Source organism: Epinephelus lanceolatus, chromosome 21, assembly GCF_041903045.1.
Source record: "Epinephelus lanceolatus isolate andai-2023 chromosome 21, ASM4190304v1, whole genome shotgun sequence".
Taxonomy (NCBI): Eukaryota; Metazoa; Chordata; class Actinopteri; order Perciformes; family Serranidae; genus Epinephelus; species Epinephelus lanceolatus.
The window spans coordinates 38,369,395-38,395,848 of record NC_135754.1 but is presented as its reverse complement, the minus strand read 5'-3'; the positions used below and the strand labels follow the sequence as shown (position 1 = coordinate 38,395,848).

The 26,454-nt window shown below is 43.8% G+C and overlaps 1 protein-coding gene across 15 annotated transcripts in view; it reads left to right on the top strand.

Annotated features, from left to right (window-relative positions):
• Positions 1-26,454, top strand: part of srcin1b (SRC kinase signaling inhibitor 1b) — a 179,820-nt gene that overhangs the window by 87,042 nt on the left and 66,324 nt on the right. For 14 of the 15 annotated variants that reach the window (XM_033611285.2, XM_078163485.1, XM_078163490.1 and 11 more), the window contains 2 exons: positions 2,198-2,224; positions 25,663-25,864. In XM_033611285.2, the coding sequence (XP_033467176.2) occupies positions 2,198-2,224; positions 25,663-25,864 (229 nt within the window). The remainder of the gene's footprint in view (positions 1-2,197; positions 2,225-25,662; positions 25,865-26,454) is intronic. The other variant, XM_033611290.2, reaches the window with a different exon arrangement.

Genomic DNA, 26,454 nt, shown 5'->3' with positions numbered 1-26,454 from the left:
AAACAGCTTTAAATGTGTAACAGAAGAAGAAGCTGGTAAGAACAATGTCCATCCTGTGCTGTGCATGTTTAGACGGACCAAATGTACAGAGCTGTAAAGTTGTCCACCATGGTACCAGTTAGCTGCTAGCTAACCGTAGCTAACTTGTTTGTCCATTGTTTGGTCTGTGACGTAACAGGTCAACAGGAAAAAGGTCCAATACTAACACCACCTATGGTAGTGAATTTGGACATACTTTGGTGGATAAATCAATTCCCCTCCTGTGCTTGTATACTGGGACAAGGACAGTAGGCCAGTTAAATGGCCTAGTCGAGTTGTAACTGTAGCTTGACCTAACTATAGGGTGGCCATAAGTCCGGATTTAGGGAGCGATCACACCGAGATGAAACGTTAGAAACGCGACGCCAGTAAAACCATTGTTATCCTATGATACGGCATGTCTGACCGGCGTTCAAGCATCTTTTTAGACGGCCGTTTTTCCGGCGTCTTTTTAGACACACATTTTTGTAGGCGCTTCTTTTTAGACATGCGTAGACGCTGAAAAGTTAAAATATTTTCAACTTTTTGAGCGTCAGACATCAGTAGCTAGCACGCATTGAATAAGCGCTTCCAGCGTTTCAAGCGTCTTTGAAGCGTCCGCGTCTCTAGCGTCTCATTTCTGTGTGATTGCTGCCTTAGGACGGACAGTGTGGAATTTAAATGCCCTGTCTGGCGTCCGGTGCAGCCACAAGCCGGATGCTTATTTGTCCTCCTTTATGGAGTTGCACTTGAACATAACGCAGCATATCGTCCAATGCTGTAAGACTTTCAGTCTAACAAAAGATTGGCAAAAAAAAAAAAAAAAAAAAGATTGGCTGAAAGCGTTGTCAACTAAATGCCGCAAAGTCTCCTCCTTTTTGGTGTTGTGGAAATGGCCACCCTACCTAACTATGCATGTAAAAGTACTGACTGTGACTCTCTCCTTCTCCCGCTTGAATTCTTGTACCCGGGGTTTGACTCGTGGCATATGAAGGGGCATCGTCATGTTAAGTATTGAGCATATCTTGGTAGATTTCAGGTGGTGACAATACAATATTTGATCACTCCAATTTCTCCATTTTCAATAAATCACAGACAACTATTCACTTCAAGAGGCAGCAAAAATAAATCAAAAAGAGTTCAAAACATGAACATGGTTAATGATAATAAGGAAAGGTGGTAGATTATAAGAAATATCATTTGACTTGCCTCGTTACCCATTGTCTGGGTTAGGGTCAAAACTTTTCAGTCACACCTCGTACAGTCTCTAAAAATGTATGATTTGACTTTCCCCCATCTAGTGTTAATAAGGTAAACAAAAATCACAATAAATAGGGAATCACAGCACTTTAATATCGAATCAGGTAATAAGCACATCGTCCCTGCCCTTGACGATACGGTCGTCCACATACTTTTGGCCATAAACTGTACGTTAGTGAATGAATATATTAATTATTGGGCATCAACTGAATGTCACGCACACAGCCTCAGCTGCTGCATTTTAAAGCATCAGAGGGACGTTGACCCGAATGTTGGCCTCCCTCTTGATAAAGTGAAAATGGCAGCTTCTTAATCCAGTGTGTGCATTGCTTTAATCCTGCTCCTGGGTCCACGCCAGAAAGACTCTGCATCCAGGGGGAGCCGGGGCCTGAATTTAGGAGCTACATCATTAGTGTGTGTGAAGTCACTGTAAACATTTGATTAATTGCTGAGAGGCAATTACAAGCAATTAAAGTCCTATTATGATGGCAGTGAAGGACAACGCAAGTTAATCTGGCTATCATCACAATAATTAGCCCATCATTTTCTCACCAAGCTTAATTTATTTAAAAAAAAAAAAAAAGGCAATTTATTGGTTTGTTTGCTTCACTTCAATTTTTGGTCATTTTGAGCAAAGTGGTGGAGACATTTTGGGGCGCCGCGCTCTCGCTGCGCAGAAATAATGCACCATTTAACCTTTATTAGTCACACTTTGTAGCATCACTTGCATATCTTAACGTAGGAACAGAGTGACAAAGCAGTTTCTCTCAGCTCTGGTTCTACCCAGCCACTGATGTTTTGTAGTGTTGCTGTTTTGCTGCTCGAGAAAATGTCTCACACTCGATCTTTTTCTCCCTTCTTTCACCCTCCCTGTCCCTTTTCTGTCTCCTTTCCTCTTTGTTTTTCTTTCCCCCCCTAGCAACAACCAAACTACTGGAGCTTCAAGGTCAGTGCCAATATTGTGTTTGTGTTTCAGCGTAAATCTGTCCCTCTGTGTGGATTTGTCTCTAATAGGATAACTTTTCATTGTGTCTTTTGCATGCCTGCTCGCCTTCTCTGCACTGCATTCAGCGTTGGTCACATGCAGGCGCACACTTTGTGTGTTTAACTCTCTCTTGCACTGCATGCTGTGACACTTCGGTCTCAGCGAGTAAAAAGAATTCTTGACTATAACTGATTTCTGTCCTCCTATGTGAAGGATATTGTGTCGTCTAGTTCAGTCAGAAAGCAGTTGGTTAGAGGTCAGATATCTGCTCTTGCTTCAGAAATACTCCGGCTATAGAAGCACTGTACAAAGCCAATCAGAACCTGCTGGCTACGGTCACACCTGTGATGTTTGCAGTGATTGTGATTGACTGCTGTTGTACAAAAACACAAAGCCAATGAGAGCTTCCATCATCCTCCTGTGCCAGAACGAGACAATAGCAGCAGGAACGTAACCACAAAAATGGATGAGATGGACACAGCTGTACATGTTGTTGTGGGCTGAGGCACAGAAACACTTGCAGGGCACCTCCACTGCTTTTTTCAGGTTCATACTTACATTAGAACATGTTTACAGGCTTTAATGTTAGAAAAGAACTTTACATTTGTTGTACTGTCTGTGCTTGAACACCTGTATTCACCCTCTGTCTGTTTTAGTGCTTGTTTCTTGAAGTGACCCCTCCCGCAAAAGCCCAGTCTTCTGTGATTGGTCACCATTTCCGAGTCTTGCTTATCTTGATGTCTCTGCACTGTCATTGCAGCCAGGAGTGACTGTAACGTAGAATAGTGGCATTTTTAACTGTAAAATATCACCAATTAAAGCTTCTAGAACAAATCTTTGTTAGCATGTAGCTACATGTAGCATTGTACTTGCAGCTGAACAATGGTTGTGTATAGTGGTATTTTCTTGTGTTAAAAATCCCCAATAAAAGCTTGTAAAGTAGAAATCTTCACAACCAGACTTGTTCCAGAGGGAATAAGGGGATTTTGCCCACATCAGCAACCATGATTATGTTTTTTTTCTGACGTTAGCATGTAGCTACATGTAGCATTGTATATAATGTGAACACTTGCCTGGAGCAGACAACCATATAAAAAATTCATCATGAGCTGTCAGCTTGTCTCTAAAGTAGGGAAACATAGGAAACAGAGTATTCGGACATCAACATATATCCTTAAATAATGTGTCCCCAGAAATGGGTTGATGGGATGGATACATCACTCACTACTGATAAGTTAGCACTGTGGACCTTACTTTGACCCACGTAGCTAACGTTAGTAAGCCACAGTGGATTCAGTTAAACTCACCTCATCTCTGCTAGCATCTCAGCGAGGGTTAGCTAGTCACATGACCCGTCCTACTCTCCCTCTGGCTGGCTAGTGCTTGTTGCCTTCGTTGGTTGGGTTGGTTAGATTTTAGAAACGAGGTTGGTTAGGGTTATGGTAACACTGTAAGTGTCACACTGTGTCCATTATATTGGACATTACATCGAATGCTCTCTGTCCACACTGGATCTGTTCAATATAGACCTACATCACGTCATGTAAACAAACCACCCACCCAGCAGCTGTGGTCTGAGTCACCACTGAAAAGATGGATGAGTACGTACGTCCTTATCTTACTATATAATGACGGAAACTCTGTCTGTGTCTGTGTGTCTGTTCCATGTTTTTCTCCTCACTGACTTGGTCAATCCATGTGAAATTTGGCACAGTGGTAGAGGGTCATGGGAGGATGCCAATGAAGCAATATTACATCAATTGGCCAAAGGGGGGCGCTATAGCAACCCATTGAAATGTCAAACTTTGAATGGGCATATCTCATGCCCCGTATGTGGTAGAGACATGAAACTTTGCACAGAGATGCCTCTCCTCATGAGGAACACATTTGCCTCAAGAACCCATGACTTCCGCTTATATAGATTTTCCACCATTTTGAATGTTTTGAAAAACACTTCAAATGGATCTCTTCCTAGGAAGTTTGAGCGATCTGCATGAAACTGGGTGAACATAATCTAGGGACCAATATCTAAAGTTTCCTCTTGGCAAAAGTTGGAAAACTTACTAAAACTGAGCTTCTATGAGGCAATGAATATTGCGGAGAGCGTGGCTCATCACATAAAGGTGTATAACATCTCAAGGGTTTCACCCATCACCACGCAACTTTGTAGGCATATGACCACACATAATCTGAGGGGACCCCTCCATTATTGACCCCATCAAACAAAATGGGGGCGCTAGAGAGCTCATTTCTTATCTAGGCCTAACCGCCATATGGATTTTTACTAAACTTGGTAGATATGTAGAACAGGACGCCTCAAGGTGACTGGAGAAATTTAACTCTAATTGGCAACTGGGTGGCGCTATAACAACAGAAAAATGCTTCAAAATGGTTAAAATGCGACCGATCGCTGTGGCTCCCCCTGTGGACCAATGTTGGTGTTGTTTTCTAATGTTTGGTATGACTAAGTCATGGTATGGTATGCTGTACTCAATGGGTATGGACTAGTTATTGATACAACAACGCTATTGCAGGTAACATTAACTTACAGATATCGTTGTAGCTCCCTTACGATATCATACCACCATCTCCACTTTGTAAAACAAGCTAGCTTGCGAGCATCCCACACAGTTCTCACCAGAAACATTCGTCTTCCTGACGATCGCCGTCCAGCCAGATGCCGACTTATTTAGGTTTTTGTAGTGAAATAAACAAGTATCGTGTCGGTTATTTCTCATTTAAACCTTGTGAATAAGCTGTTCCTCGTCTATTAAAGCACTTCCAACACGAGCAACAGAACAAAAATAGAAACAGGGTGTTTGACAAAAGTTCAGCTCAAAACAGCGATTCCAGTAAAAAACATTGCAGTCAAACTGATTTAGCTGCTGATGCAGTTAGGACACAGTGTAAGCCAAACAGAGGCAGAGCAGGGTGGGTCATGCCTTTGCTGTCACGTTAGCTAGCCACAATGGTACTGTTCTTATAACAGACATAAAGTAAGACACAACACATAGTGCAGGCCTGTTTTTGGAGGATGGTGAAGAGGAGTAGGATCATAAGGAGTGAGAGGCAGGTAGTGAGGTGCACATGGACCTTTCTCTGTTTGACCAAATAATGAATTGGAACAAAACGTCAAATAAACCAGAATTTCAAGTTAATTGGATTTTTGGCCGTGTTAGCAGTCCTCCTACACCACTTTGGTCTGCACTGAAATATCTCAACATTTATTGGGTGAATTGCCATAAAGTCTTGTTCAGACATTCATCGTCCCCAGAGGATGAACTTCAGTTTTAATCTGACATTTTCTTCAGCAACACCAGCAGGTCAAGTTTTCACTTATGCCATGAAATATGTCAAAATCAAATTGATCGACTGGCACAGATTTGCTACAGATATACTGTACATGGTCCCCAGAGGATGGACCCTGATGACTTCAGTGATCCTCTGATGTTTTCTCTAACGATGAGGTTGAGATTTGTGGTTTTGAGTGAAATGTCTCAACAATGACTGGATTGATTTCGAGGCAATGTGCTGCACACATTCATGCCCTCATCAGGATGAGCTGTGATCCTCAGACTCTTCATGTAGCCTCGACATCGATTTGTGACCCCAAAATGTTGCATGCGCTTGCTGTTCAGTGTGCACATTCTTTTATTTATTACAGTTGAAGCGCAGCATACTGTAGGTGTGAAGCTGCACCTAATGTGCCTCACTTGCAGGTTTGCATGCTTCCAGGCCTCGCGGCAGTTACACCTTGGTTATTATTTGATTAGCTGGAGGAGAGCTTCTGAGCAGTCCCAGGTGTAGAAATGGAGACAGCTGTGAAAGTGCTGTGTGGTGAAAGATTATTCATGCCCTCTTATTTCTTAAGGTGATATTAATGTAATCTGTACTGTATTACACCGTTTACCTAGTGACAGAAAATATGAGAGATGGGATTAGCTGGCGTCATGAGCCAAGTTTAAGCCCACGCTGTTACAAACACATGGTTTGCCTCCAGGATTTCTTTGAACCTCTCGGTTGCCTCTGAAAGTGTGCCCACATCATCAAAATAAAACCTCATTTTCAGTTGGAGTCAGGAATTTTTACCAAGCACTGGCAAGGCTGGGATGTAAATAGTGTGAAATGTGAAATGCTCGAGTTGATCTGAAAATGGAGCCATTAGTGGTCGTCACTCGCTGCCAGCTTCATGCTCTCTGCTATTAGTTTGTAGCTGCGGCTGAAGCACTACCAACTGGTTTTAAAGTTTCCAAACTGGGGCATTTGACTCCCATTATGTGGAAATAATAATGCAAAGAGAAATTACAGAGTGAGTTCACACCAGGCGTGTTTGGAGCAGACGTGTGAATTTGTGATCGAAGCCAAAACTGCAGGATAAAGTCATTGAGGGGAAGCTCATTAAAAGTGAGAATGTAATCCCACCAGTTAGTTGGAGGAGCCGATGCTTACTGTGTGGTTGTTGATCTATGTGGTACAATTATAATGAGCTCATGTGACTGTGTATAAAGGGTCAGTTCACCCAAATTATAAAAAACGAAAAGTTCTCACTTTCCAGTTGAAGTATCAGCCGTGCAGAAAGACTTGGGTTAAAGTGGAGATGAAACTCTGATCAATATGATATATATATAGGTTCTTTTGATTCTTACTTTTGGCAAGATTTGACACTGCAGTTAAACTTGATATTCACCGCAGCCATCTTTCAACAAGCTGGTGGACGTCAGGAGAACAATGAGTACAGTGCTGTCCTTCAGACTGGTTAAAGAAGTATTTAACTGCTTTCCTAAAACCAGACTGCCTGTGCAGCAGCAACTCAAATACTTTTGACATTGGTGCATCATGACCAGAGAAGACAAAGGACTATGGCTTTCCCCTTTGCCCAAGAGATAGAAAACCTACAACTACCAGAATGCAATGTGCCGCACTGGACCAATAACTTGCTTAGTTTTACAGTACGCTCAATGTTGATTGATTGATTGATTGAAATAGGTATGTCAGGAACATAATCTTGGTTTATATTTCATCAGCGCTGCCTAGTTTCACTGTTTGTTTATAGTTAGGTCTTATTTAGAGAGAGACAGAAGCCCCTTTTACACTGTCAGATTTTCAGCGAATGTTGGGCCGTTTTGCCGGCAAGCTGCGAGCATTTAGACACACAGAGCCGGATTGGCGAGTTGATCCGAGGTGCCCAATTTTCCGCCTCGTAGGGTAGACATATTGGTGGAACCTTTTTGGTTTAAACAGACTGAGGCGGCCTTCTGCCACGGGAGGAGCTGTTGATGACTTGTGGGAGGAGCGGTTGATGACGCCGCATGTGTGAGCCACTGGCGGTGGATAAACAGGAAACAGCTGATAGCAGGAATTAGCGAGCAGCTAGTAGCAAGAGGGAAACACAAACCTGACAGACACTGTAAAGATGAGCAACTGGGGAGACAAGGAATTGTGCGCCCTCCTTGTCCTCGCAAACGAAGAGGCCATTAACCGTCAGATGACGGGGACGGTGAAGGACGGGCCGACTTACGAGAGAATCGCCGAAGGACTGACCAGCCGCGGCTTCCCTCCCACGTCACTGTTTACGTCACACGCTGAGCTACACGTTTTGTTACTTGCTCACGCCCCCCATTGCCCCGAAAAAGGCACATTCTGTATAAACAAAAGTAGGTAGGCGGCATTTTGCTGCACTCCCCGATTTTGTTTTTATACTGCCAATGCTGAAAAAACACTGATTGGGCTTTCCTGCAAATTTGCACAATTCCTGTTTAAAAAGGGCTTGACCCGTGATTAAACACACACAGGCTACAGTCGCTCACATTAAAGGGATAGTGCACCCAAAAATGAAAATTCAGCCATTATCTACTCACCCATATGCCGAGGGAGGCTCAGGTGAAGTTTTAGAATCCTCACATCACTTGCAGAGATCGGCGGGGGGAGTGGCTAGCACACTTAATGGAGGCTGATGGCGCCCCAGATTCAAACGTCCAAGAACACATAATTGAAACCACAAAATATCTCCATACTGCTCATCCATAGTGATCCAAGTGTCCTGAAGCCCCAACATAAAAAGTTGTTTGGAAAAACGTCATATGAACTCTGTTTTTAGCCTCATTGTAGCCTGTAGCTCTGACTGCCTCTCTGGGCACCGCGCTCACGTGTGCGCGCCTGCGCGACACCAGTGAAAGCATGAGCTTTGCTCACCCGTGTTTACATCACGTGACATGTGCACCGCAGGGGGAGACAACAGTAAGATAGATAACACCAGACGTAGGTGAGAAAATATGTGTTTGTCATTTGGTAGATTCCAGCGTAAACATTTTAACTGGTTTGGGAGAGAAAAGAAAAACATGCGTGTGATTTTGACCCACAATCTAAATGTCAGTGTTTTTCCCTCTCAGCTTCACTAACTAATATAAGACTCTGTAAAGAGCAACAAAAGGCTATAATGCATTATTAGTTCCACCTCAGACTTGAATACATTATGCTCATTGAACAGAGCCTTTTGACCCTCACTTCCATGTAGCCCGTGGGAGATTGTACTGTTATGCATATGCTAAGCTAAGCACTTACTGCAGCTCACAGCATCTTAACCATAAAATTACTTGATATTCTGAGAGGCTCTTTGCATACATGCTGCTGATCCAGCGAAGAGAAACACTGCTGAAGGATTTTCTGAAATGGAACAATAATATTGAAAAAAGCTGCTGCTGCTTTAGAATTATATTAAAAATACATTTTGTATTAAATATTAAAGGATAAGGCTGATAGTCTGTATTTTTCTTATTGTCAACAAATCCAATGAAAAGAGCAAAACAACACTGAAGTATTGTGTGTGTATCAAAGCCTAATATATCTTTTCCCTCTGTGCTGCACAGTTCCATTGTTGTTACAAGCCACACTGTTGTGCTGGCCAACATGCTCCTTCGTTACTATGAGCACACATGCTGTTGTTTATATATTTATATGTATATGTACAGAACCTCAAGGTAACAAAGTGTAAACAAGCATTTAAACAAGCATTTAAACAACAACCCAAGTAAAAGTGTAGCAGGTTGAGACGTCACGAGAACCGATATGTTGGTACCAAGTCAATGCCAAGATTCTGAAAACGGTGAGGGTACTTGTTTTTCTCCAGTACCATGAACAGTATACACTCACCAGCCACTTTATTAGGTACACCTTGCTGGTACCAGGTTGGACCCCCTTTTTAATTCTTGGTGTCACAGACTCAACAAGGTGCTGGAAACATTCCTCAGAGATGTTGGTCCATATTGACATGATGACATCACACAGTTGATCCATGATGAGAATCTCCCGTTCCAGCACATCCCAAAGGTGCTCTATTGGACTGAGATCTGGTGACTGTGGAGGCCATTGGAGTACAGTGAACTCATTGTCATGTTTGAGATGATGTGAGCTTTGTGACATGGTGCGTTATCCTGCTGGAAGTAGCCATCAGAAGATGGGTACACTGTGGTCATAAAGGGATGGACACGCTCAGCAACAATACTCAGGTAGGCTGGTGCTCTGACATGTTCTCCCTGTGTCAGCGTGGGTTTCCTCCAGGTGCTCTGACATGTTCTCCCTGTGTCAGCGTGGGTTACCTCCAGGTGCTCTGACATGTTCTCCCTGTGTCAGCGTGGGTTTCCTCCAGGTGCTCTGACATGTTCTCCCTGTGTCAGCGTGGGTTTCCTCCAGGTGCTCTGACATGTTCTCCCTGTGTCAGCGTGGGTTTCCTCCAGGTGCTCTGACATGTTCTCCCTGTGTCAGCGTGGGTTTCCTCCAGGTGCTCTGACATGTTCTCCCTGTGTCAGCGTGGGTTTCCTCCAGGTGCTCCAGCTTCCTCCCACAGTCCAAAGACATGCAGGTTAATTGGTGACTCTAAATTGTCCGTAGGTGTGAATGTGAGTGTGAATGGTTGTCTGTCTCTATGTGTCAGTCCTGTGATAGTCTGGTGACCTGTCCAGGGTGAACCCTGCCTCTCGCCCAGTGTCAGCTGGGATAGGCTCCACCCCTCCACGACCCCTAACAGGAAAAAGAGTTACAGAAAATGGATGAATGATTAAAGTAAGACTCTGTTGACGGTTGCTTTGGTGGCACATGTGTGATGCCGATGAGTTAACAGCTTAATCAGTACGTTGTGTTGCCTTCTGATGTCACATGAGCACATCTGGAGAGTTACAGTGAAGTTTTTAGGACACCTGTCAAGCGGAGTGATACATGCACAGGTTCAAGTCCCAGTGCTGTTATACTGTGTATCAGTGCTCATGGAATGGGTCTTGTCCAATGAAATTGCTCGGTTGGACCTAGCTGTTGTGTAAAGTGTGGTAGCGAATGCTTTGTTTTCCCCTTCAGCGTGAGAGGATGTCTTGTGGGCGTTCCCATAAACACCAACTGTATCTATAGACTAAATCCAGCTCCTCTAACACAACAGCCTGATGACTCTGACGCCAGCAGTACTCATAGTATTCTTTCTAAATATAATATGCATGATGTTGTGACCACATCCTCTGTGATTTTCTCATTTGCATAATCTTCCCATAGTGTTCCTCTTCGTCATGTACAGCAGCAGCAGCTCACACAGTACGTTACCCTCCTCTGTTCGGCTCGTGACGAACACACATGCTGCTCTTTTTTCTCCCAGTCTTTCCCTATTTGTTGCTGGTCGGCAGCTCATACAGGATTGGTTATCGCTCCCCTATCCTCTTGGGGAGTCGGGGGTGTCTCGTCTCCTCCTCTAATGCAATAGAAACCCCTGCAGCAGTGCTCTGCTGTGCTCGTGTGTGTGTGTGAGGGTGTGTATGTGTTTAATAGTCCCCCACTGGTCCCCTTTGATGTTTCATTGGTTTGCCAGCTCGCTAAGTGCACACACAAGCATGGGAGATACTCCCACTGCAAAACACATCATCCATTAGCAAACAATTATGATATGTTAGATATGAGCACACACATGCAGTGGTCATGGGGACAGAAGTGTGCATATATGACACACTCCCTCTCACATGTTCCTCCACACCCTCAGACAGAGCAGGCAGCGTGTCCATGAGGGTGAACATGGATTCAAACAGCAGCCTGCGACTGCTGCTGCCACAGACACTGTCAGAGACACAATGGAGCAGAGTGCTGCATAATTCTCTCCTTTTCATCAGCCTCAGCTTCACTTATACAAATATTAATGCTCCATTTTGCTCTTGTCTTTCTGTCTGGAGTGGCCAAAGTAATCACAGCCCATTGTCTTCTCTCCCTTCGCCTCGGTGTTAAATTGGGAGGAACGCAGCACACTGTGGGCTCACACAGGGAAACAGGCTCCTATTCAAACTGCCTCCAATATTCCAGTTATTCAACAGCCATCTTCATTTCTGCAGGAATTATCGTGGAGCTTATTGCTTGTGGGATTTTTCTCCCTCTTGTTAATGTAACCAAACAGACAAAGCAGAGGAAAGAGTTAATTTAAATGAAATATGAGAACATTCTATTATACCATCCATAATACTTCACCTCATTACCATACATATTACCGTCTGCCTCGCTTTCAGTCTCGGGAAAATCTAAATAATAATGGCCCTCCAGCTGCGGCACATACTTTATTACCTGACAAAAGTTTTTGGAAATATTCATGGAGATCGTGTTTAAGCCTGAAGCCTCTGAAGTGGGCGTTTCCCATGACAACTGTGAAGTGACAATTCAAAGATGACGTTGCTAAGATACCTGTTGTCATCTTCGCGGTGCGCTACTGACGAGTTAAAATATCTTATGAATGTTTATACAAGGTGGTTTTTTTTGTTGTTGTTTTCAACTAGTCCACATAGCTTCTGCTTTTGACACCGAAGCAGTCGGAGACTTTACAGCATGTTGTTTTTACATTTGGAGAGAGGAAGGCTGTCAGCCTGTCTGCACAACTTATTCTTTTGCCTTCTAAAATAAAATGTGAACTGTTTTCAAATATATAAGTCAAGGTCTGTCATGATAACTAGTTTTGTTTGACGATATATCATCCAGGAAATAATTGATATAAATGATATTATTGTCATTTTAAGACCATTTTATGCCACTGACTTTGAAATTCCAATACTGATACCAAAGTTTAAAATAACACTTGGGCTCATAGCTGATTGTTTTGTTGTTAATCATGCCGACTTTTGCGCCAGAGAAACAAAGAAATCTACACTATAAAGCACAACAGATTTTTTGCAGATATATATCACTTACTTATTAAGCCCTGTCTCCACCAGTTTCAGTCCAGTCCCTCTGGATCCAGCAGTAAGCCTTCAGACATGGTACCTAGACCCTCGGTGTGTTCAGACAGTCCTCTTAAATGTGGGCGGGGTTGTTGTCACTCACTGCTCCGTCCAGCACTCGCTGTATTTCCTCATCAGCGGTGACACAGATGGAAGTCTGCACCTGGTTTATCGTCCACAGAACGAGGCTGCACGCCCACATTTTCACAACAAAATAGAACAGGCTGCAGTGAGAGTCTCTCTCCATGGGATATTTAAAAATAGCAGCTTTGTGCATTTAGTCCTTCTCAGGCAAGCTCAGGGGTTTAGTGTTGCTGTAGCCCACAGGAAGTGAGGATTAGAATATATGACCTTCACATAATCCGCTCCAAATTCATCTATATTTTTAAAGTCATTACTAAAAGTGTGTGTCATATAAAAACTAAAGTGATGGTCAAAGTTGTCACAGTGAAATTTAAGGTGTGCTGATGGATTCACGTCATCAACTCATGCATTGAGTAACATTACAAGTTAACGTTCCACCTTAAAAGTTGCCGGCAGTCGGCCCAGTGAATGAAGTTATTTTTTTCTCTTTCATTTTATAGTTGTAGTTTACTGATGTATGAACAGAGGTTACATAAAACCAGAGTGAGCGTCCTCTACTGACCAATCAGACTGCAGGGTTTCTAGCTCCACCTTTTAGTACCAGATCTGTGTGCTAGGTACCCCAACAGAGGGGGGACCAAACATGGGGACGCTAAGGAACGCTTCTGTTGGGACCATCCACAACTTTACACTGTGGAGACAGAAAAAAAAGCACTGAACTGAACTGAGCTGAACCGCATCGGACTGCTTGGTGGAAACAAGGCTTCAGTCAGTCAACAACTGATAATGATATCAATATATCCACTTTTTTCCCCACCTGATGGCCCACCAGCAGATGGAGACATGAAATACAATACGTTTCAATGTATGTGATATTCATTCATTGTGCAATATAAGAAAGTGCATGTTGGCCGATTCCGACGACATGCTGATATTATCGTGCATCCCTATTTTAAAGTCATTTAGCCCCTCCTTGAACTAACTTTGACTAACCACAGATTTAACTAAACAAATTTATGAGACACTCCTAGGATACGTTGATGACTTATTTATCATGGCAGGCCTGTGTACCTCCTCAGTAGGAAGCAGAAATATGAACCAGAATATATACTGGATTTGGTCTTTTTCTGGGATGTGTTGGTGATGACAAAAGAGTATCTCTGGCCTTAACTTTAAATGACAGCCCAGACATCATCATTTGGTTCAGAAAATTCATACCTGTCTGAAAAAACATCGAGTTAGGAGTGTTGATACAGCAGACAGATACTAGAGTGGAGGCAGAGTCTCAGTATGTTTGTGGATCATCAACTGACAGATGAAGTTTTTTGTGGCTCATGTATCAGAGCTTTTCGGTGACTTTCCAAACTGCACTGTGAAAGAAGACATTTCACACACTGAGTCTTTGCTCAGCAGTCTTAAACAAGATGGGACGATAACAAACAGAGTCGTCTGCAAACATCCACAAAAAGACTTTTTAAAGGATTTGTCACTTCAGGGAGGCTGGCAGCTTTTCCAGTGACTCATCTGTGTCTCTTATGGTGTCTCGTATACGGAGTGTGACCAGCGTGTTGTCTATACAGAGAGGCGTCCCCAGACTACCCCTGCCATATGTGTCCCAGTGAGCTAGCTCAACCTTAACCCATTCAGACACCCGCTTTTGTTGCCTCTGTGCTGTTTGGCTGTTGATATGATGCTCGGTGGAAAATCGCTATTCCCCAATCTGACTGGGAGAATGGCGAGAGTGTTTTCCTCCGCTAAAAGGCTTAGGAGTCCGACCGCTGCAGTGTTCCCCGACCGGCTTGCCGACTGGCACTGAGCTGAGGCACGTGGCCAGAATCACTTATTGACACTTCGCAGCCATCTGCCAAGACTGCGAGGTTTGCTTCGCAGGCGGCACATTAATGAGGCTGAAGTTGGTGGAAAGCAATAACAGGATGAAAAGTTCCCACCAGATTTTATGTGAAAGACAATTATCTGACAGTGTGGCTGAATATCTCAAGTTACAGGGATGAAACTGTATTTACACTGTGGACTCAGATGACTGTGTGGCTCATGAGGACGGTGACGGAAAGTCACAGAATATATTTACTCAAGTACTACAGTTATGTACAGTTTGAAGGTACTTTAATCAATCAATCAATCAATCAAACTTTATTTGTATTACACCTTTCATACAGATTAGTTCAGTTCACAGAGATTTGCAGATGACTGACAAGCAGATGATTAGACAGAACGAGAGTAGACCATAAAAACAAAATGACAATTAAACGGTTTGAGACGAACTCACACAAGACAGTAAAAAACATGGAAATGTAAAAAAAATAGATTTAAAAGCTATAATTACAGTATGAGTCATAAAATGGAGCGAAAACACTAGATTGAAGAACTAGATAGAAAATAGATTAAAAATACAAAACAATGAAATAATGATGATAAAACAGAATTCAAAGCTATAGTAATAATAATAATAATAACAATAATAATAATAATAATAATAATAACAGTGAAATAAAAATAAGTCTTAAAATTAGGTTAAATAGATTAAAAAGGAACAAAATGTGGTAAAATAATGACAATAAAATAGAATTCAAAGCAGTATTGATGATATTAATAATAAAAAAAAAAATAGTAAAATAAAAGTATTACTGAAACTGGATAAAATAGATTAAGAAGATGAACAAACATTAATTATTTGTTGCTTTGTGGATTTAGATTCAAAATATAGATCAACTGATAAATGATGATTAAATATAGATAGATAGATTAAACTACACAGCAGTTTATAAAAGTAGCTCCATCTTTACCAGCTGTAACATTAAACTGATCGACTCATTAAAGGGATAGTGCACCCAAAAATGAAAATTCAGCCTCCATTAGGTGGAGTTGTGTTGCTACCTCCTCTCCCCTTGGATCTCTGCAAGTGATGTGAGGACTCTAAAACTTCACCTGAGCCTCCCTCGGCATATGGGTGAGTAGATAATGGCTGCATTTACATTTTTGGGTGCACTATCCCTTTAAGGCATTAATAACAATGATCCAGTAATGTATAAGATTCTGAAACAGGCTGTTCTGCATCATGAGCACTTTACTTTTTGTATTTTAAATATATTTTGATGCTTATACATTTATTCTTTTACTTAAGTTTATTTCATAAGTATTTATTTAAGCACAAGATCTGAGGACTTCTTCACAAAAAAATATTCAGCAGGTTTGTTTTAAGCTTTCAAAGAGACAAAAGTTAATCATCACCCTCTCAGAGCCTAAAGTGACATCTTGAAATGCTGCTTATCATCGGCCAACAGTCTGAAACCCAACTTTGACCCAAAGTTAAGTTAGTTTGAATTTAACTTGAGTGTTGAGAGAAGCATATTCACACACCCTCACATTCAAATAGGATGAGGCTAAAATATAATAAAGAAGGTGCTATAAAAAGGACAAGATAAAGTGCAGTGCAGTTATTGTACATCAGTCTGTGGTAGTGTAATTTTAAAGTGTTGTGGTGACGCCCGCCTGGCTTCCTTGCTTTTGCTTGCACTCCCTACGGTGTGATGATCCAAGGAGACCCTGGTGTTCTGCTGACGTCACAGTATGAACTGTTGTATCGGCCATATTGTAATTTTTAACATCGCTATCAGCCCAGAATTTCAGGATGGATGTATTCCTAAATAAAACGTGTGAGTACTTCCTCCACCGCTGCACAGTGGTGTGGACGGTCTCCTGTTTGGAGACGTCAAGGTCAAACCCAAACTCCAGTCACTGCTGAAAACCTCAAACCTGAGCTGAACGGGGAATATCTGAGCAGGGAGAGGAACAAGAGCTTCCCTTTCTCTCACTTAGAAACAAGTGCCCTTGAGCAAGGCAATTAACCCCCAGCTGCTCTGTGGGAAATGTGGACTTTGGCTATACTGTGAAGGTGTCATGTGTGCTGCTTCACCTGCCTCTGCTCCCTCAGGCTCCTTCAGTAATGGCTGCGTTGTAAATGACGGTTCATACGATGTGACAGAATGTGAGCCGTGTTCCTGTTGACTCTTATTGTTCACATGCTCTCTGTCAGGAGAAAGGAATGCCACGGTCAGCAGCAGTAATGCCCGTGAAATCTCACAGTTTGGGGGTGTGGCAGCTGTGTGTCGGGGGGGCATGTTACAGCTGTGCACAGCTGCCTCATCAATCAAGACCCTGTGTGTCAGCTGGTGGGAAATCTGGGTCTGCCCAGCCTGCGGGTGGTGGAGAGGTGGAGAGGTGGAGAGGTGGCACTCAGGATGGACCAGGTTTAACAGAGACACAAGGAGCTGTGGATTCACATACATACAAAGCTCTGTCAGCAGAGTGTCAGCAGAGGAGCCTGTGGAGATAAAGAGTAAATCATGAAGCTCTTTTCCTGCTTAACAACATGCTGCGAGTCGAGGTAAGGGTCAACTGTACATAATGGAAGATGGTATTTAATAAACTGCATCTCTTCAGAGAATCTGCCGCTGCTCTCTGATGGGTTCAGAGGAAGGTTATTCATTTTATAAATGCTTGGATTTTTTTTTATAACTTATTTTTAAGTGTTGATAATATCACCCTGTTTGACTGCGTAGATGGCAGCATGTGGCACGGCACATGGTCAAGGCTGCAACTAACTGTTATTGTCTTTATTGATTTATAATATTAAGTGCAAGTCCCTTCAGATATTTTTCTCTTTTCTCCTGAGGTTATTTCAACCTAATATGTTGAGAGCAGATTGTGAACAAACAAAGGAAACAGACATAAAACATTACTGTTACACCACATAATGAAATACTTTAATTTTTTAATTTGTTATAAGAACTATCATGAAGAGACAGACACTGATCAGCCACAACATAGACCCACTTTTGTCTTTTTTCCGGGAATGCGATCTTTACACCTCGTTCCCACTCACGTATGTGTACACATGCTAATCAACTGGAAGTCCATTCATTCCCATGGGAATCTGGGATATGATGTGCCTGTTAAACTCCTCCCCTTCGTGATATTTCAGTCCACAGTTTGCCTCGATTGCATTAAAAAAATGTTACTTTTGTGGTGGATTTGGGAGAGACCATATGGCAGTGTGCTAGCTAAGCTAACAGGCTGCTAACTGGCTAACAGGCTAGCTCCTTCCGTTCAGTTGCCTGTTGATTGTCAGGTGAGTTTGTTTGATTAAAAATAACTTGTTTATTTAGTTTGAACACATCGTGAATCTGAGTAATGTTGTTCTGCTAAAATATGGTTACACATTATAAACAGTCAGACTGCCATTACGACTCGTTCAGCCGTTCATATGTCTTCTTAATTACGTATTTCGCAAATCATGCCACGTACCTGGCAGGCCAACATCTTCACTTATTTGTTGGTCCTGTTTCTGTCCTGTTAATGTTCCGAGTGAATATTCCAAACTATTGGACAACATAAGCAGTGCAGTGGACAGTTCTAGGTAGACGATGTCTAAGAATGTAAGAATCCCACTGGTTACCGATAGCTTTTCGGGGAGTTTCCACCTCATGGAAATCGCAATCGCAAATCGTTAAGGAGCATAGCACAGAAAATATATCCGATAACTGACGGGCAACATTCTTCCAGAAGCCAGTAACGGGGGAGACTCCCAGAACGTATGTATGAACGTACCAGCGGCACCTTGAGAGCAAAGTGTACAATGAAAGACGGTCACAAGACCCATGGCGTGGAGCCTTCTTGGGGTGAGATAGGTCCGGTGGACATAGTTCAAGTGAATCTGTTGGTGATTGGGGTTATGTGAGGTCAACAGGATGTTGGACCATACTGAGTCCCAGTCCACATCTTGGTTCAGTTCTGGCACATCGTTAGTCCATGTCCTGTTCAGGGGGAGGTCCTTGTAAGAGGACTTTAATAGAAGGGCATGAAAGGTAGAGACAAAGCCCCCGGAAGTGCCTCTGCTTGTGATGAGTTTATGGAAGGGATGCTGATGCAGTGGCTGATCAGTGGGACGCCATGGGCCCTGAGAGCTGGCCTGAAGGGATTGTTGTTGCTAAGAGGACGTCATGGTGGTTCAGTCTACACTTTGTTTTTTTGAGTATGTGTGTGTGACATGTGCTCATATGGCCTTGTCACCTGCTGTGGGTTGTAAATGAGGCGGACCAGGGCAGGTTGTAGGCGACACCATCAGCCAGCGTGAGCGGAGCTGAGACAGGCGAGTTTGTCCGTAACATTAAAAGACAGTTTTGTCTCGTCACGAATCTTTGGTCTGAGCTGAGCTTAATTTTCTTACCTCCACTCCTCATTTCAGACTCACCAACCCTCCACGTAATGCGTCCACACTCCAGCAGCTGCCACTCAGTCATAAAGCTCAGCCAGATGCTTCTGTAACAATAATAAAGTCTGACTCATACAATAAAGTCACAACGTTACTTACAACCAATAAAGAAAAAGTAGTTTCAACCGTGTTTTTCTTCTCAGTCCTCCGTTAACAAAGAGTGTGTGCAGCTTTGTTGGCTTCAGGTTGTTGCTGGTGAGATTATCAGCAGTGCTGCAGCAGCTCTGCCAGACTGGATTAAACTTCTCGCTGCGTCTGCGGTCGAAGCGGCTGGTATGCAGCCAGCTGTTTGTTAATTGTTATGGAGGGAAAGAAAAAACAGCTAAATGAGTAGTTGAGTAAAAACCTCATGATGTTGGAGGAGCTGATGTTAATTTCAATTATTATATCAAATTACATGCATAAAACAAAACATTGTGCTCTCTGATTAAATCTCCCAATTATCATCTGTGCTGATGAAATGAAAATAAAAGAAATTTGATGCTTATTTCAGGAGATGTTACTTTTTTCAGTCATCACGGAATAATGAGATTGTGATTTAAACACCATCTGGGTTTGGTGTCACAGTGTTGTCGTGATTTAGTGAATCAGAGGCTGTTTGTGTCTCAGGCATGTTTTAAAACCATGACTGTTGGTGCTCCTGAAGAAGCAGCAGTGTCTCTGCAGAGGTGACAAATGGACTTTTTCTGCACAGAAGCTCATTAATGGAAACTTGACAGTTGTGTTCTTGAGCAGATCACAGTCAGACAGGAAGGTGGAAGAAGTGGAATTATACACTTCTCCTCAGCGTCTTCCTTCAGTGATTTCAATTCAGTCTGGAGCTGCAGAAAACCAGAACTGTTGCGTGACTGTTTCTGCCCTCATGAAATTCATTGGATCCCTCATGCAGGAAAATATAAATAGACATTTCTGAGTTTGTGTCCTCGCTACTTCAGGTTTCAGAGGAGACGGATGTTTGATGCACATTTTGTAGCAGCTGGTTCAGCTTCAGAGAGCTTTGTGCTGCCCATTAATGCGGCCTGATGACGCTATGACTGGGCTCCTTACTGTAAACTCAGCTGTGATGATGCATCACAGTTTGTTACTTTGGACTCGGACACCGACCAAATTCACCCACTGGGGATCAATAAAGGTGTCTTATCGTCTATACGAGGGGATATCTGGACATTCTGCTTATTTAGCAGCATTTTTGCACACTGCTGAAATGCATTTGAGTTCACAGGAGCTCTATACGTCTACCTATGTAAAGATGGTGGAATAATGGCGTCCTGAGCAGAGACTGAAGTCAGTCTTCCTCTGTGTGTTGGAATCTGAGCTTCTGTGCGTGCATGTTAGTGTATGTGATACGTGTGTGTGTTTCCCACTGGCATTTGTTACCACAAGGGTGTTTCGCCTCGTCCAGAACACTTTCCCACAGATAATCGTCGCCTCACTGCTGATAACTGTCACTGTGGTTTGGGAGGGCGGTGTTGCTGAAGTGTAGCGCCCTCCATCGGGTTCACCCTCAGGTGAAAACTCTTGGGTCCATGTCATTGGTTCGACATCCCATTAGTCCGACTGTCCGCGGTGCTGAACGGCTCGCGGTGGGCGTATGGTGCACCGCAACCGGCTTGAGGCGGAGCAGGCTCACAGCTTATGTGTTTGTCACTTTCTTTTTCATTTTAACCCACACCATGATCTTTTCCTGACCCTAACCAAATGTTTTTTGAGCCTAAACCTAAACAGACCTTAACCACAGGGCATCATGATGATTTCAGAACGGACTTCTGAACAATGAGTTTAATATGGTCGGAACAATGGGCAGTTCCCAAATTCTTAAGGCCCTGACACACCAAGCTGACGGTTGGCTGTCGACCAAAGTCGGGCCATCGGTGAGCGTCTGTTGCCCTAGTTTTTGTGGTGTGTCCCGCACCGTAGGCACTTCGGCGTTGGGGTCGGCTGCTTTTTGGCAGATTGAGCATGTTGAATCGGCGGCGGAGCTTGTCAGTGAGAGAGATCACTCTGATTGGCTGTTCAGGTTTTATTTCCTCGCCCCTGTAGCGAGTGAATCTGCCTGTAGTGAAACCGGGGCTAACCGGTGCTTCCTCCTCAGGCTCCACTTCACTCAGCTGCCCCACAGACCCGCTGCTTCTTCACACTTTAACCTGAATAACAAACCGGAGCTAGCTGGGAGCGGCTAGCGGAGCGTTAGCCGCAGCATGACCGGAGGGAAGCACAGCCAGTTAGCCTCCGCTAGTCTCTGAGCTAGCCCCGGCTCTCCGTTTGGATCCAACCGGAGCACCGAGCCCTGGTTTGTTATTCAGGTTAAAGTGGGAAGAAGCAGCGGGTTTATCGGGCAGCTGAGTGAAGTGGAGCCTGCGGAGGAAACACCGGGACCGTCTGGATGTAATAGTCCGTGGAGGTGCTGCGGTGCTCGGCTGCACAGATAGGAAACCCCTCGGCTGACAGGATGTACCACTCTCTCTCTCCGCTCTCTCTCACGCAGGCGCAGAACGTACGTGCTACTTGGCCGTCGGATGTAGTCCGTGTAGTGTGTTCAAATGCAACTGACACAGGGCGACGTGAGGCGACGTAGACGACGCAACAGTTGGCTTTCGTCACCGCTAGTTTTTTGATGTCAGTTTGGTGTGTCGGCACCTTTAGCTCTGTCAGCACTGCTGCCGTCGTTAGCACTGTTAGCCGCTAGCCACCGACTAAGACATCTCTATGTTAGTGTTGTAAATCACCAGTTTCATTAACGTAACATATTACGTCAATTCTTTGGATAACGACACGATAATTGTTGATATTACAAAATCTTCCACGATACGATGCGATGCAGGCGCCTGTGATTGATATGAGACGATACTATATGCTCATTTAACACAGTCTGTTCCAGAAGAAGCTGCCACCTCTTTCTGTTCTGCTTTTGGCCATGAAAGATAAAAACAACACATAAATAATAAGTGAAGTAAGGTTGAGTTTAAACTGACTCCACTAACACATAAAACAGCCCATGGGATACGTTAACCTTCAGGGCTTTCTGACAGAGAGTCCTTTGTCATAGAAATCTTTTCATTGTAATACAAACCCTGATCTTCAGAGTTATCTCTCTCAAAGCCCTGAAGGCAAACTTCTCCAAACAGCCAAACAACATGGCTTAACAACAAGATGTTGACGGTAATAATTTAGGTGGTCAAAGGTTAATCTGTCTCATTCCCGTGAACTCAGTATCTCACCTGGACTGAAGAATAATCTGATTAGAATTTTATGGTAAAAGGTCAGAGGTCAAGGTCACTGTGACCTCACAAACTTCACAAAAATGTCTAACAGGATAAAATAATGAAGGTCAAAAGGTCAAAGGTCAGCTTGACTGTGACATCATCATGTTTTAACGTCATATCTCAGGAACAGAAGGGGAGACATTTGGTCAGATACTGAATTGGTGACTCTAATCTTGAAACTGTGCTGATTGTATAGATCTTCTGTGTGTGAAGCATCCATGTTTTCACTGACATGGATGGAGACTGTCAGAGACACTGGACTGGTGGGCGGAGTCATACAACCACAGGGTGGACTGGTGGGCGGAGTCATACAACCACAGGGTGGCCTGGTGGGCGGAGTCATACAACCACAGGGTGGACTGGTGGGAGGAGTCATACAACCACAGGGTGGCCTGGTGGGCGGAGTCATACAACCATGGGGTGGACTGGTGGGCGGAGTCATACAACCACAGGGTGGACTGATGGGAGGAGTCATACAACCACAGAGTGGACTGGTGGGCGGAGTCATACAACCACAGGGTGGCCTGGTGGGCGGAGTCATACAACCACGGGGTGGACTGGTGGGCGGAGTCATACAACCACAGGGTGGACTGGTGGGCGGAGTCATACAACCACAGGGTGGACTGGTGGGCGGAGTCATACAACCACAGGGTGGCCTGGTGGGCGGAGTCATACAACCACAGAGTGGACTGATGGGAGGAGTCATACAGCCACAGGGTGGACTGGTGGGCGGAGTCATACAACCACAGGGTGGACTGGTGGGCGGAGTCATACAACCACAGGGTGGACTGGTGGGCGGAGTCATACAACCACAGGGTGGCCTGGTGGGCGGAGTCATACAACCACAGAGTGGACTGGTGGGCGGAGTCATACGACCACGGGGTGGACTGGTGGGCGGAGTCATAGTGTAGTTTAGTGTAGCTTTTGTTTTAAGGTACAGCTTTACCTTGCTCATGATTTTTATCAACGGTGTCAAATTCAAAATGCCTCTTCTCATTTCACTTGCTACAAAAATGACGATGGATTATTCAATAATTCAAAAAGCTGCATGTTAACTATTCTGTCATTTGTTTTATTGACTAATTGTTGAAGCTTTAAGAAGCACATAAAGCTGTGAGGATCATGACGAACTGATGTGTTTGAATCTCAGACGTAGCAGGACTCGGATCACAGCAGAGTATCTCACCAAGTTTTAGCTACTGTTGTGGATTCTCTTCTGGGACGCTGTGTGATAAAGTGGCCTCAGCCAGAACAATCACTGCATCAGTAACAGTGATGTTATAATGGAGAGAGTGTGACGGAGCCTCTGATGCATCTCTTAGTATTCAGACAGCAGCTTCTCCTTCAGGACTTACAGACCATTATTTGTGTTTGATGCTACAATTATACAGAAATCGTTTTTCAAAATAAAACACAAGATGAGTAAAGAGCTCGAGTTCTCCAATTAATCTGTTTAAAGTGACGACTTTTATAATTTAATCCTGATCAGTCTTTAATGAATTATCCTCTGGTAGTAAAAAGCCGCACTTACCACAATTTCAACGCTGCCAATAAAGCTTTTCCTCAAAACTATGAATCTGTATTTCCATGTTTGATTCAGCATTATCACACCTCTCAGATGTGTTCTGGTTTCTCTGGCTCTCCTGAGAGCATGTCGATATGAAAATCAATTTCATTTACACTTCAGTCACGAATCAGCATCATATATTCTCACCACATCCCATGAAATGTATTAATTAAATCATAGTGTGATTGTGGTGATTCTTATCAGCCATTTCCTGTAATGACTTATCACTGCAACAGAAGCCGCTCAGATACGACAACTGCAGCGACCGTCTTATGGATGATCATCAGTAGAGAGTGAGAAGGAGGAGGTCCACCGAGACATCCTGTGGGAAGGTTGATTGACTGTTACTGTGGGAAATAAAACACCGGTGTTAGCCGAGCTTCCTTCTCTTTCTTCCCACCTGAAGAAAAGTTCCTCTGCAGTAAATCCAAGTGGAAATCGACTCTAGTTAGGGAAAAGTTAGAGAATGCATCGCTTCATCCATCTTTGAGTTCCCCTTAACTCTCTCATCTGTTTGTTATTCTCTTCTTCCTCCATTCCTCCCGTGCATATAAGCTCCGGCGCTCCTCTCCCTGCCTCTATCTGCTCTCTTTTTCTTCACGCTTCACTAAACACAAACTTTATGATTCCCGTTTGCTGCATTCTTCTCTCCTCAGTAGTTCCATTCTTGTGTGGTTGAAGGCAGAAGGTGTGCGGCGTTTGGCTGACAAGCGCATTCAGAGACCATAAATCTCCAAACATATGAGAGGCAGCGCACATAATCTGTCAGGCTGCTCTCAGTGTTAGAAGACGTGTGTGTGTGTGGGTGCTTGTGTATGTGGACTCTCAAAACACTATTAATGTAAAAGGAGCAAAGGCCCAAGATATAGTTTGGTATTTGTGCGTATGCATGTGCATTTTAGCCCTCATGTTTGCATCTCTTTGACACGATGTGTTTGACTTTCCTCCATGTTTGCTCACACATGCATGGCTGAGTGCCACGGCTGCATGCTCTCAGCTTGTTGTAGCCTCGAGAAATCAAACAGCACCCATACAGTGCTTGTGAGGCTCTAAGCAAAGACCACAGATGCAGAAGGCAATCGGAGCTGGCTTCACACAGCACTGTGGGAGCTCATTACTGTATTCTTTGGGCTGGAAAATGTCTGTCAGTGAGGATTCATTAAAAGCCAACCTGCTGCAGCAGCTCCTGGCCGCGCTGTAATGAGAGGTCCTTCACAATTTGGGCTCCCCAGTGGTTCAGATTGGACAGGTGAAATATCGGCGGTAATCTGCATTACGGATGGAGGCTTTGTTGCAGTCATTAGCATTACAATGCTCGTGTTTGCTCAGTTCTTTACGGAACAGTTGCAGTCAGCTCGCTGTCGCCTGCTCGGGGTTAGAGCACTTTCCAGTAGCTGCAGAATAACAGCCATTTATTTTATCTTCCTCCAGAAACGTTTCACTCGGCAACTGCTGCTCCCCATCGAGTTTTTTTATCCTCGTTTCTCCACACTTCACTCTCCTCTTTTGAAAATTTAATTGAAGCATTGTTCAATAGTTTTTGTCCGTCATTATTAATGCAGGTGGACTATTCTGAGGGCAGACTGGGCGTATTTTGACGCTGGGTTTGAGTCGGTGTGTTTAACCTGGCTGCCTCAGTCGCTCTAATTTTATCTTGAGGATTCTGCGTCCCTTCTGCGGAGCGTCTGTCGTAGAGAAGATGTAAAGGCTGCTTTGTGTGAGGTGAACTGTTTGAGTCTGTGCCTGTGCGCTAAAAGCTTCTGTCTCACTCGCTGTTTTCTTTCTTTGCATTGATTTCCCGAGGCCATTTTGTTTTGTGTTCTGCATTTTCAGTGTCAGCTCATTGATCACTGTATTGTCATGAGAGCAGAAATAGATGTCACAGCATCATCAGTGCTCTTCATCTTTGCACTCCACCTGTTTTCTTCCCCCCCTCTGTTAACTTCTTATCTGGTGTCTTGCAGACTCGCACCCCACGTGTGACACGACTCAGCCCGACACAGCCGGCTCTTGCTGACCAGACCAGCAGGGTATCCTTTGCGTCAGCTGAAAATCTGGAGACCATGTCGGAGCCTGATATCCCCATCGGCTTTAACCGGATGAACCGGCTCCGCCAGAGCCTGCCGCTGGCTCGCTCGTCCAGCCAGGCCAAGCTGCGGGCGCCAGGTCAGAGCACTGTCTTTAAGACAACACCTACACTCACTCTGTGTTACACTGTGACTCCAGTGAGACTCAAGATGGGTCCATCTGTTGCCCCTCATGTTGTGCACAATAGATGAGCAAATACAAGAGTTAGCTTAGCATAGTTTTGGTTTGGTCTCTGTGTATGAAATCACTAGAGACAACACACTGAAGTCGTGCTGTAGAAATGATCCTGTATCTTTTTTATTCCTAGTTTATTCCTAACTCATGCAGTGAGAGATTCATTGACTGAATTATCATTTATTTTGTTATGTGTTGGTGGATCCTTGTTTTTTGATATGTGAAGATATTTTCTAGTTTTTGAAAATGCTAGCATGTGGCTCTATGGATGGCAGCATGGCCAGTCAGTGACTTTGGTCCAGACTGATATCTCGACCTCTATTGGATGCATTGGCATGACATTTTATGCAGACGTTTGTACTCCCCAGAGGATGAATCCTACCGTTCCTCTGACTCTTCATCCAGCCCCATCATCAGGTCGACGGTGGTTTAAAGTGAAATGTGTCAGAAACAGTTTGATGGAGTGCCAATAAGTTTGATACTCACATTCATGC